Here is a 12343-nt window from a genome sequence, read left to right on the forward strand (position 1 = left end):
CCACACAGGGTGCCACGCTGCAAGCAGGGCTCGGGGCCACCCCTCTCCTTCCCGCAATGTGTCCCCTTGGGTGCCCACACCCCTGCCTCGTCCTGGCCACACCCACGAGACCAGGAGCCCTGGTTCTCAGGGGGCTTGACCAGTCACCAGCACTAAGCTGGCTTCCGTCCTTGGCTAGTTCTGGCAGCTCAGCGTCACGCGGCCCAGCCCACACCACTGTGGGATGACTTCCTGGCCAGGGTCTGGGGCACTTACACTGCTCTCTGGGGACCCTGTTCCCATGTGCACCTCCTCCAGCAGTGGACGAGAACGGGTGACCCTGTCATCAGTGTGAATCACAGAAACACAGCTCCACCGCTGGGGGCTTCTGATTTCCCGGGGTGCGTGTGTTTCAGACGGGGTTGGGGGGTGAGCCCCTGCATTCACGCCCGCAGATCTGGGCCGTCACCATGACCAGCTGTGCTGGCCGGGCACCTCCCTGAAACTCACTTTCTGCACCTTTAAAATTAGTGACCCCAAATCCAGGAAGAATCCTAAGAAATTCGTTTTCTCCTATTGGATAAAATTATCTTCAGGTTAATTTTGGAACAGTATGTTTTAAGAGTAGTCAAGAAAATTAAGGAAAAGCATAGGAGAGACTTTGCACGGCACAGAGCAATTCCCGTGAAGCTCCTGTGGCCAGAACAATGTGGTGTCCACGGAAGTCCAGGAAGGCAGATCATCGGAACAGAGAGCTTAGAACAGACCATGACTTTTCAGTCCACCCCCGAGAATATTCCTCGTAGAATCCAAAGAATCGGAGAGCAAGATAATATGTAAGAGTGTAAAGTAAAATACTATCTCCAATCCTATTTGTCATGGACGTAACAGAACAACGGAAGTGTTAGCCTAACGCTAGGAAGCGCGTGGGCTCTGACCCCTCCCAGCCATGGAGGACGGCGCACCTTCGCGCCTCCGTGTTAGTAAAACGGTTCCGTCAAGAGCCCACATGCGGTTGTGGGAGTGCGTGGTGACAGTGCTGGCTGACCTGGAGGGACCGCCAAGGTGTCGTCACGTGACAAGGGCAGGATGCAGAGTAGCGTACGAACATCCCATCTCTCTCTCTTTAAGATTTTATTTATTTGAGAGAGAGAGCGCACGAGCATGAGCAGGAAGGGCAGCGAGAGAGGGAGAGAGAATCCCAAGCAGACTCCACGATGAGTGCGGAGCCCGACACGGGGCTCGATCCCACGACCCTGAAATCATGACCGGAGCTGAAATCAAGAGTCAGAGGCTCCACCGACTGAGCTCCCCGGCGGCCCCCAAACATGCCATCTTTACAAAGCTGTACAAGGTCCCCTGTGTGAGGTCATGTTGCAGCGTATGATCAGGGAAGGCAACGAGGTGCCGTCCGGCTGTCCACAGGGTCGGGAGCCACTGGGCTGAAACTGCTGAGCTGTGTCCCCGTGCGTGCGTCCGTGTGACTGAACAGTAGGACGAGCAGCCTGAAGGGGCGGATTGTAAGCTCTGCTCTCAGGCACAGGGGCTTTGAGAGCATGTCTGGTCCCCTGCTTCTGCACACCCAGTGGCCTGGAGCTGGTGCTGGGCGGAGGCCGCAGGACGGTGTGTGGTGTGAACCGTGCATGGAGTAGGTCCGTTCTGCAGGAGAGGGCTTCCTCTCTCTGGACACCAGGATGCCAAGTGTGGCCGTGCGTGCGAGGAGGGAGGCTGACTCACGCGGACCTGTTCTCGAGAGACCAGGGCAGGGAGGCAGGAGCTGGAACTGTCACCTCTCAGGACTGGCCAGCAGGGGCACCAGGGAGGGAGGAACTGGGTCCACAGTGGTGGACGCTGCGGTGGGCTGGCCCAGCTGGACCCAGGAAGGGGTGGAGCTTGGATCACCCCAGCCCCTGTGGGAGCCACGGTGGCTGCAGTGGCCGACTTAGAGATGGGACTCCTAGGAAGGGAAAGGTGAGGGGCTGACATGACGGAAGCCTTAGAGATGAGTCAGTCCCACCTACTTCTGGGATCCCCACCCAAGGTTCACATTCCAGGGCGACAGTCTGGTTGTACACTGGTGGGCACAGCCTTTGAGCTGGTGGAAGCCAGAGGCCCCCTCAGTGCACTGGCTCCACATGCAGCCATGTCCCTGCTCATCTCCTGCAGCCCCCTCGCCCCTGCCTGGCTCCTTCAACGGGTCCTTTGGGAGCGGCCCAGGAGGGGCATTTGTGCTGGGGAGGGAGCAGTGGGAGCGCTGTGCCAGGACAGGTGCAGCAGGGAAAGCCAGTCCCCGGGAGCCCCTCACCTTCCCCGGGCGCAGACTTGGGAGGGGGTCACAGCAAAGGAGCAGCTCAGTAAGACAGAGCCACAGACCCTGGTCCGGAGGCTGGCCAGTCGGCATGATTCCTTTAGCCCGTCTGTCAAAATTTCAGAAGTCAGAGAAATTATTTAAAATTTTGGATTTTGGTTTTCATAGAAAAATAAAAGGTCCGGCTCCCTGGAGCTTCCAGACCAAGCAGCTGCTGTCCCCAGCAGGCCGGGGCGGAGCTGCACTTTACCGCAGTCCCAGCACCTCCTACCGCTCTCCCCTGCTGGGCCCCGCCTCCCTCCTTCCGCAGGGGTGCTGTTCTGCTCCTAGGGAGACAGCAGCACCTTGCTCGCTCTTTCCTAGGGTGGGAAAAGGACATACCCACTACGTGGGGCTTTTGGAAAAAACGGAAGATGGAAGTATTTCTTTCTGGAACAAGAGTTCCACTTGGATATGAAATATGCACACTCCCAGCTGGCCTCATGAATTTTTGTAAAATGCCTCCCCTGGGGCCTTGGAGTCTGTGGTCTGTGACTCAGAGGAGCCCATGTCCCGAAGCAAACTCCAGGTTTTTCTGGGCATTTCTAAATCTAGTCCCAGGGCGGGGAAGGAAGGGCACCACGGGGACACACCACACCTCCTGAAGCTGGAGCTGGGGGGGAGTGTGTGCACCAGTGTGTGCAAGGGTCTCGCTTCTGCAGCACCCCCATCCCTCAGGGCCCCTCATGCACCCTGGGCCCACAGCCACGGGACGCACACTAAGCAGCCATCCCATCAGGGGCCCCTGCCTGAAGCCACTCAACGGCTCTGGCCTCCGGGCGGGGTGGGGGTTGCTGCAGCACGAGGACCTAATTGCAGGATATGGCTGGGGCTGCTGGAGTGCCCCCTCTGGGAGCTGTGTCCCTGGTCCTGTTGCGTGTCTCAGACGTACCCGGTTCACCATCGGGAATCAGGTTTCTTGCTCGGTCTCCCTGTGTGTCTGTCACTTATTCAGGCAACTTCTGATATGCACCTACTGTGTGTGGCCCCGTCCCCATCGCTGGGGTGCGCTCAGCAGTGGCCCCACTCTGTCCACCGGTCAGCCAGACGCTCAGGGTCCCTCTCCTGACACACCGTGTGGCCTTCTGCAAGTGCCTGCACTGAGCCTCTGCTTCCCCATCTGGGACTTCCCCTGAGTACTGAGCTCTAAGCACCCAGCCCTGAGAACTGAGCCCCAAGCACCCAGCCTAACTGAGGTGACAGTGACTTCCAAACGAGCATGAGAGTGCCCAGGGGTGACCCGGTGGCTGAGGGGCCAGCCCGAGGAGCTTGGTGATGTCCCAGAAGAGCAGGAATGGGCTGTGGTGCAGCCAGCCCGAGTCAGGACCGAGCCTTCCCACGCTGTCCGGCCCTTTACGTTCATTCTTTTGAGGGGTGGTGGAGTCCTGGGCCCCTGGGGGACCTGTTTCCCTGTGGATGGTGCTCCTTCCCCCCCCCCCGCGCCCCCTCCCATCCCATCCCCTTCCTGCCTGTCTCCCTCCCAGGCTCCCAGGGCTGTTCCCCCTGGTGGCCTTGCCGTCTCTCTGGGGCGCTGCAGCCCCGTCTCTCCCCTCAGGACCCAGTCATGCAGGGAGACCCCTGTGCTCACCCAGGATGTGTGGAAACAGGCCCCAGAGGTGGGATAGGAACATCAGGGAGAAAACCACACTCTGGAGGCAGCCGCTGGCTGGGTGCTGCTGGGAGCTCAGCTTTTCCATCGGCCGGGCCCTGCAGTCCTGGAGATGGTGCCTCGCTGGAGTCAGGACCCCCTCCTGCCACCAGACCCGGCCATTGCTTCATTTACCTCATTTACCGTAGACTCTTCTGGAAGAAGTGTGTGCTGTGCTACTGTTGGGGGCTGGGCTGCCCTGCAGAGGGATGCTGACCGTGGCCTCAGGAGCCTTTGCTGCTCAGGGTGCGGGTGGGGGCGGTGGCTGGAGCAGGGGTGGGGGGGCAGGTGTGTCTCCATCTGGGAGGGTCTGATGTGAGGGACTGGAGGCCAAGGGCTCGGTATGGGGTCGGGGTGCGTGGCTCTGGGCTGCCAGGCTGAGCGGGGAGACGGAGGCTATGATGTGGGAGCCTCGTGCGTTCACCTTGTGTGGTCAGAACCATCATGACTCTGCATCGTGGTGGGGGAAGCCGAGGGGAGAGGTGGGGCCGCCCTGCCCAGCCGGCAGGGGAGCGAGGGGCCCTGCAGGAGCTGGAGGGCTCTTCCCAGGCCGGTGCCGGTCTGTGTCCTACAGATGAGACGCACATGTGGAAGAGGCTGCTGCCCAGGGAGCAGAGGGGGAACGCCAGGCCAGCCCCCTCACCCGGCTCCTGGCTCCCTGCACCTGCGTCCCCTGGTCCTGCCACAGAGGGTAGTGCAGGGAGAGACCGGCCAGTGCCAGTGCCTCTCGGAGGTGGTTCCCCCTCAGCCTCAGCCCGCAGACCGGCCTCATTTGTTTTAACCCTTGCTGGACTGCCGCTGATGGCTCCCCCTCCACAGATAGCCGGTCAGGTGTCCACAGCCCAGGAAACGTCTGGGTTTGTGAGTGCGTCCCCACAGTGGGGTTGCAGGCCAGGCAGCGTGCAGCTTTAAATGTGCACAAATGCTCACAGCTACCGTGTTCGGGGCCTGCGCCCGCCCCCTCCTGCAGCCAGTGTCTGGTGGCTGCGGATCAGGCCCACGCCTCCCTGGGGTACAGGCCTCTCCCAGCAGAACGTACGTGCTTCGCAGCAGTGTTGAAGTGGCCCTTGCTGCTGCCTCCCACCCCCTGCGCCACGTGTAAAGCGGGGGATCACGCAGCTTCCGTCTCCCAGCCCTGTCACCAGCCTTGGGGGCAGGGACCTCATCCTCTAGGCCCCAGTTGTGTTGGGGCTGGGCCTTCGCTCTCAGGCCCACCCCCTTCCCCTGCTGGGGTCTGCACCCCGGAGGCTGACCTCTGCTGGCCGGGGTCTGGTCAGCTGGGGCTCTGGCAGGAGGTCGGGGAGAGCGGATGAGGCCAGGTGCCCCTTCCCTCACTGTGCCACAGGCAGCTTTCCCGGCAGTGGCTGTGTCTCCTCCGGCTCCTGGTCCAGCTTTTCCCAGTGACCATGGCTGCGGGCTGGGCCCTCCTGCCAGGGGAGGGGCTCCTGTCGTGATTCCTGCCTGGATTTCTCCTTCAGCTCCGTGGCACCTCCCCTTCCCTGTGTTAACACTTCCCTGAATGAAATTTCCCGCTCTTTGAAGGGCTGCAGTGGTGTCTGTACAGAACCAGCTGTGCCCACGGGTGGGTGGCCTGGGTAATGGGGTGTCTTGGTTCAGGGCTCCACCCCCAGTTCAGTCCTTTAATGAGGTAGCTGGCCTGACCACGGCAAGTCACAGGTCTTCTTAAAGACACAGGAGCCACGTCTCTGTGCAGGGGGTGTGGGGGGAGGCCCCAGCTGATGCAGGCCCGTGGGTGCCATTTGGACTCCAGCAGTGCCCCTCTGCCGGCCAGGGAGCTCGTTTCTGCTGTCCTCAGGGCTGTGGACTTGTTCCCATCACTGGAACGTGACATGCGCCTGTAGCCCGGACTCTGTGCCGGGGAAGCTGGCCGTGTATTCCTGCAGAGCTACACCCGGTGAAGCCCAGGGACTGTCACGGAACCCTGGAGGCCCCTGGAGCCACATGGTCCTGCTGTCCATGGGCTGCACGAAGATGTATGGCTCAGCTGGGGTCAGAGAGCTGGTCTGAGGGATTGCTGGCTCAGCAGCCAGGGAGACTGGACGTCGGGAAAGAGCCAGGGTGAGCGGTGGGTCAGGAGCAGCGAAGGGCTGAGTGTGTGCACAGCCGGGGGCGTCCCGGTGAGGGAGCTGCTTGGTCCCGGCTCATCCTTCACTCTGCTCTGCCTTAGGTTCCTTTGACGACTGGCCTCCCCGCCAGTCCAGCCAACGAGAGACGGGCACTGGTGTGATGCCACTCTGCTGTCTGCTAGGTGCTCCTGGCCTCGGCTGGGTCCCCTCTGTGTCCCTGCCCCAGCGGTACAGCCTTCCTCCCTGGCCCCACCCCAGGCTCAGCTCCTGTTCCCTCCTCGCCTTGACCTTCCTGCCCCACAGGGGTGCAGGCTGTGCCCATTCCCCGGGGTGCATCATGGCTTTGGTTTTCCAGGGACTCCCACACCCTTGTGACCCTAGTCCCACATTGAAGCCCGTCCACTGAATCACTGGGAGGGTCCAGCTTTCCTGTCTGGAGCCTGTGCCAGAGCAACCAGGTGGTAAGGCAGAGAAGCAGGGCCAAGGGAAGGAATGTGGGTCCCATCTGGGGCAGGGGCCGTGGAGGGAGTGAGCTGGGGTGATGTCCTGCCCAGTGGAGACCGGACTGAGGGTGGCTCCGATGCACTGGGGGGCAGAGAGGAGCTCGGGGGCAAAGGTGGGGGCTCTGGGAATTGAGGAGAAAGAGAGGGTATGCGGGCTGGGTTAGCAGAGGCACCAACAGCACTTGGGGATACTTGGGCTCCGAGGATGGAGGAGGGACCCAGAGGACCCTCACAGAGCCGCCACCCACATCTCTGTCCTCTGCGCGTGGTCCCTGTTTGTGTCTGTCTCGGCCTTGTCCAAGCAGGAACTAATGACCTTGTTTGTTCACCCGTGCATTTGCCTGCTTCCCCACTGCAGTGTGAGCTCCATGCGTGGCACACAGTGGTGCTCGATGCATGCTTGTTGGGGCCCAGTGCCACCCCTACTCGCTGTGCAGTCTCCCCTCTGCAAGTGAGAACGGAGGTGCCCGCCCACAGGGCTGCTGTAAGGGTTTGCTGCCTGTAAGCAGCACGCGCCCAGTTAGGGCTGTGACCTTCTTCCTGGCTCAACCTCCCAGCCTTCCGGTTGGTTGATGGTGGGCCTGGGTAGCTGTGGGTCCGAGGCTAGGGCTGGACTCCCGTTTATCAGAAGCTCAGGGTGCAGAGGGCGAGCAGAGAGGCAGGGAAGCTTGTGCTCGGGGCGTGAGCCCGCCCACCTCCGCCCCTGGGGCCTCCCCACACGCCTGTGAGCGACAGAGGCAAAGTCCTGCTGTCTCTAGAAGACAGGTGTGCATGCTGATATGGGTCAAGGGCATCTTCTGTGGAGGATCAGTGAGGGAGCCAGGGGACGAGCCGAGAGCTCCTCCCGCCCCCAGCACTCAGGAGACACCTGTGGGCGCCAGCTTCTCCAGCCTTGGTCGTGAGGCAGTAAGAACTCCGTCAGAGGGAGCTGTCCATCTCAGGGGAGAAAGGCCCAGGTGGTGACGGGGGTGGCATGGAGATTCACGTGGAGGGCGCCGGCTCAGGGCCAGACTGGGGACAGGGCGTCCCAGAGGCCCCGGGGTGAAGGTGTCATGGAGCTAGGCAGTGCCCTCACCCTTCACGTGCTCGTATTTCTGTGGCTATGACATTCATTTCCATGTGCTGAGTGCTGCCGAGGTGGACCTCAGTTTCCGCAAAGAGGTCAGGCTCTATCCATAAGCCCTTGAATCTGCTGCTTCCCTCTGTCTCCAGGCAGAGGTCGTTGTGATGGTGACAGCGAGACTTTTCAATTATCTGTGACAGCAAAGAAAGAGGACAGTCCCGGTTTAATATTAGCATTTCATATGTGGTTTTATTCCCAAAAACAACATCTCTGTAAGAGCACTTCTTCCAGAACTGTCTCTGGGGGTGTGGCGCAGCATCTCCTCTTGTCTCCCAGAGGGTTTGAGAAGTGCCAAGGCAAACAGCTGAATGGGTTTCACCTGCAGGACTTTTCAGAAGACTTACACTGCTCGTATTCCCCTGGAGTCGTGAGAGGGACAGAGAATGCGGCTCTGCCTCCCGGTTCCTAACACCAGAGGCACCAGTCCAGGGAGCCCTGCTCACAACACGTTGCAGGAGCCGGAGTCTCAGGCCCCACGGTGTGCGAGGGCGGCGCTAGGAACAATTCGTGTTCACCTTCCCGGGCCACCTGAGGAATCTGAACGCCTCTGGCCACCTATCTGCAGAGGGGGAAGCTGGGGGGCCGGGTTCTGGGATGTGGCCGAGAATGTTGCTGTAGGAACACACCAGCCCCCGTGCATTCCTCCTGTTTAGGGAATTGGTGTGGGCCAAAGGCAGCGACTAATGAGGGCTTGCCCCCTCCTGCATCTAGGGTGCGGGCTCCAGGCTTCTTCCCCGCCTCCATTCCGTCAAGGCTCTAAAGTGCTTTGTAGCCCCTGGGGAGTGAGTTGACCACGGTGACTCACAGATCTGGAAGAAGGAAAGCCCATTAAGTTGTCCATCCTCAGGCGCAGTCCCGCTGGCTCCCAGATTGCTCTGCACGATGCACTTACCGTCCCCGGTCTGCAGAATTGGAGCCCCCTGGGCCCACAGTCCTTCTGGACGCTGCCCCCTTTTGCTCCTGATTACATCCTGATGAGCAGAGCCGGGGGGGGGGGGCTTAGCTGAGGCCAAGGCCCCAGGGTGTCGAGGCTGAGGTTGGAGGGACCTTGATGTCTGGTGGACACGGACATCGGCGATGGGGAGGGTCTCTGGCTGGGTCTCTGATGCAGATACAGGAGGAAGCCCCGCAGCGGCCTCTGCAGGGACAGGCATGGGGAAGCTGGTCTCCTAGGTGCGGGGTTCGGGGCGCACGGAGTGTTAGGGAGCGCAGGGTCAAGTGAGTGATCTGAGGCTCCAGCTCCCAGAGCCGAGGGCGCCACCACCTGGGGTTGTGCCGCTAGGTGAGCTGTGGCTTGTCTCACCGTCCTTCATGGCCTTGCGTCCAGTCCGTTTACCACCTTCTGTGCTGGTGGGCATCGGGGATGATAGCCGACTCCGCACGAACTCAGCTCGGCTCACGTCCCTGGCTCCGCTCTACGCACTTTCGCACTTCCGACGTGTAAATCCAGGGGATCCTCAGGGAAGAGTCGGCCCCCTCCCGGGTCTTAAACTGTCCTCTGTGGCTCCTGGGTCTGGGTCTTAATCCATCCTGGGTGCTGCCGGCTAGACTACCAGGAGGTACGGCTGGGCGGCAGATGTAGGAATGGATTGGGAGGGCAGGGGTTAGGCATTAGCAGGACAGAAGCTGGAGGGGTGGTGGAATCTGAGTGATTGGGGGGAGTGTTCCAGCAAAATCCGAGGGCTGACTCCAAGGGACTGGACCTCGTGGGTGCTGGTTACGGCATCTGGGGGAGAGGCAGGACCCGTTGATCCCCACCCCGTGCACGCTGGGACAGCGGCTGCCTGATGGTCAGCTGTGCACCAGCCCTGGGAGCCTCTCCAGCGGGAGCCCACTCACCTCCGGCCTCCAGGACCTGGAGCAGTGCGGACACCTCTGCTCTGCTTCCCACACAGCTCACGCGTGGACACAAGGTGGCACTCTCGTCCATTACGTACATTGGCTGCTCCGTGTCCCTGGTCTGCCTGGTGCTCACGCTGGTCACCTTCGCCATGCTCTCGTGAGTCATCCTCTGCTGTCTCCCGTGTCTGTGTCCGTGTCCGTGTCCGGGGAGGTCTGGCGCCCTTGGGTAAATGTCAGTGCAAGCCTGCCCCACTTGGCTTTCCGGCCAGCATGTGTCCTGGTGAGGTGGCGAATGCCTGGTGCTCGTGGCGCATCCCAGCTGGACAGGTGTTCCAAAGTCACTTTTCATCTTGAGATCTGGGATGCAGGGAGGGGTTGGGGTGCTGGAGAAGAGAGAGGAGGGAGGCAGGAGGGGCTGTGAGATTGGAGGGCACCTTGCTTTAGATAAGCTGGAAACAGGCTTTCTGGCCTTTGGACTGGCGAGAGCCAGAACCGAGGACCCCCTACCCCAAGACAGCAAAGCCGCAGCTCTGTGGGGGGGATCCCTGGTGTCAGCTGGAAACATAGGAAGGCCCTTTCCCAGGAGGCCCCCTGCCCTGCCCAGCTGAAGCCACATGTGGTCAGAGCTCAAGGAAGTTTGTGCAGCCCCCAGGGGAGGGTGGCAGCTGAGTCCCTCTGCAGCCCTCTCTGAACTGGGATGGAAAACTGAAGTGAGCACTGCCCATGTGGACAGATGACTGTGAGGACACACTGGCCGTGGCTCAGGGCTTTTGGCCTCACACGGGATGGGGCCTTTCCCTCTGGGGGTGCTTAGGAGCTTATCTCCCCTCCCCCCTCCTCCGCAAGGGAGATGATGCTCCAGGGGTGCCTCCTGGAACCCAGCACCCCTCCTCACCTGGTCTGGTTCTCTGAGGACACCCAGCACCTGGCCTGGCTGTGACTGTGGGGTCCCAGGTCGGGGGCTACGGCACGATCTAGAGGGAGAGGCCCTCAGCTCCCCAGAACTCCAGGAACTGTGGGGGGCAGGGGTGGCGGCCGTCAAGCCAGGCAGGAGGAGCCCGCACCAGCGTTGAGCTGAGACATTAGTTCTTCGGTTTCCTCGTCCCCCAGCTTTGCTCAGGAAGCCCACTACAGGCAGGCGGGCAGGCAGCTCAGAGGACAGGACACGGAGTAGGGAAGGTGGGAGTGGTGGTGGGGGGGGGCAGGAGCACACACTTCCAGGCCAGCGGAAGTCCTCTCCCAGGGAGGCATGGCTGGTGTGAGGGCTGCAGCCTGGAGAGGACTGGGGTGCTTGTGAGCCAGAATGGGGCATTGTGAGCGGGAGAGAGAGCAAGGAACGGGCTGAGTCAGAGCAGGGGCCGGAAGGGGGAAGCAGGGGGCAGGCCGTGCAGGGCCAAAGCCTGTGGAAGGAGCTGGTTCCTTTCCAAGAGCAATAGGGAGCCACTGAGGTGTCAGAGCAGGGAGTGACAGCATCTGGGCAGCCCTTGGGGTTGTGGTAGGGAGAGCAGTGGTGGCGCTGGCGCTGGGCCTGGGCCTCACCGCTGCCTCTCCGCCCTCAGTTCTGTCAGCACCATCCGGAACCAGCGCTACCACATCCACGCCAACCTGTCCTTCGCCGTCCTTGTGGCCCAGATCCTCCTGCTGGTCAGCTTCGGCTTCACGCCTGGCACAGTGAGTAGGCCCCTCTGTCCCTCTCCTTCCTCCCTCTGGTGGCACCGGGGCTGGCACCTTCTGGTGGTTTCTTCAACTCCGAATTCAGACCACATCCTCCAGACAGTTGGGCAGGGGCTCGTCCAGGAGAGGCACGGAAGAAGGCCTGCCTCAGGGCGCCTGGTGGCTCAGTCATTAAGCGTCTGACTTCAGCTCAGGTCATGATCCCAGCAGGGTCCTGGGATCGAGTCCCGCATCGGGCTCCTTGGTCAGCGGGAGGCCTGTCTCTCCCTCTGCCCCTGCTTGTGTTCCCCCTCTCTCTGTCTCTCTCTGTGAAATAAATAAATAAATAAATCTTTAAAACAGAAAAAAGAAGAAAGCCTGCCTGAGCTGGGTTCTTTGCCCATGGTCCTCTCAGTAGCAGAGATGCTGGCGCTCCTGCTGAGTCAGCTCACTGTCCGGCCCTGGTGGGGTGCTGGGCGTGATGCGGAGAGCTAACACAGACCAGCCCTCTGATCCTGGAGACGGGCCCACCGAGGCAGTGCCGTGCTAGCCTCCTGCTTCTAGATGGGGGACTGGTAAGGTCTGGCCCCCTGCAGTCTTGCTTTTCACTGCTGCACTGAGCACAAAGCCCCCACCACCTCTGCTTGCTGAGGGTGAGGTCAGGGGCTGCCGGCAAGGGGGACGCGAAGACCCAGGCCCCCCTTTTCCCTGCCCTTTGTACTGGGGACCTAGGAAGCCTTAGAACCCCAGAAGGTTAAGAGCTAAAACTGATATGATCCAGGCTTGGCGTGATGTGGGTTTGAAACTCAGCTGGTGGGAAGAAGAAGCAGACCCTGGCTTGCTCCGACCAGAAGAGGAGAGGCGGGTTCTGGGGAACAGAGCAGTATAGGTCGGTGGCCTTGAGACTCACACAGGATTGGCTGATGCAGGCTGAGCTCTTTATCCTACACTAGTGAGGATCGGCCGCAGGTCCTCGGCCACCACCCGCCTGTCCTGGGGCTGCTGCCGAGGGAGAGAGCCACCCTTCTGGGCTGCAGGGTCCTCCCTCGCAGGTTTAGGGGCATGGAGGGGCATCTAAAAAGCCCCGCATGTGCTGTGGAGGGACCAGGCATGTGCCAGCCTCCTTCTCCGGATGCGTCAGCCCTCCGGGTTTTCTTAGAA

At 61.1% G+C, this 12343-nt stretch overlaps 1 protein-coding gene across 4 annotated transcripts in view; it reads left to right on the forward strand.

Annotated features, from left to right (window-relative positions):
- ADGRD1 (adhesion G protein-coupled receptor D1) overlaps positions 1-12343 on the forward strand; it is a 126884-nt gene that overhangs the window by 88398 nt on the left and 26143 nt on the right. For all 4 annotated transcript variants that reach the window (XM_087857440.1, XM_087857442.1, XM_045779323.2 and 1 more), the window contains 2 exons: positions 9583-9686; positions 11089-11200. In XM_087857440.1, the coding sequence (XP_087713566.1) occupies positions 9583-9686; positions 11089-11200 (216 nt within the window). The remainder of the gene's footprint in view (positions 1-9582; positions 9687-11088; positions 11201-12343) is intronic.

Source organism: Ursus americanus, chromosome 30 (assembly GCF_024610735.1).
Source record: "Ursus americanus isolate L20-20 chromosome 30, mUrsAme1.1.p, whole genome shotgun sequence".
NCBI classification, from domain to species: Eukaryota; Metazoa; Chordata; class Mammalia; order Carnivora; family Ursidae; genus Ursus; species Ursus americanus.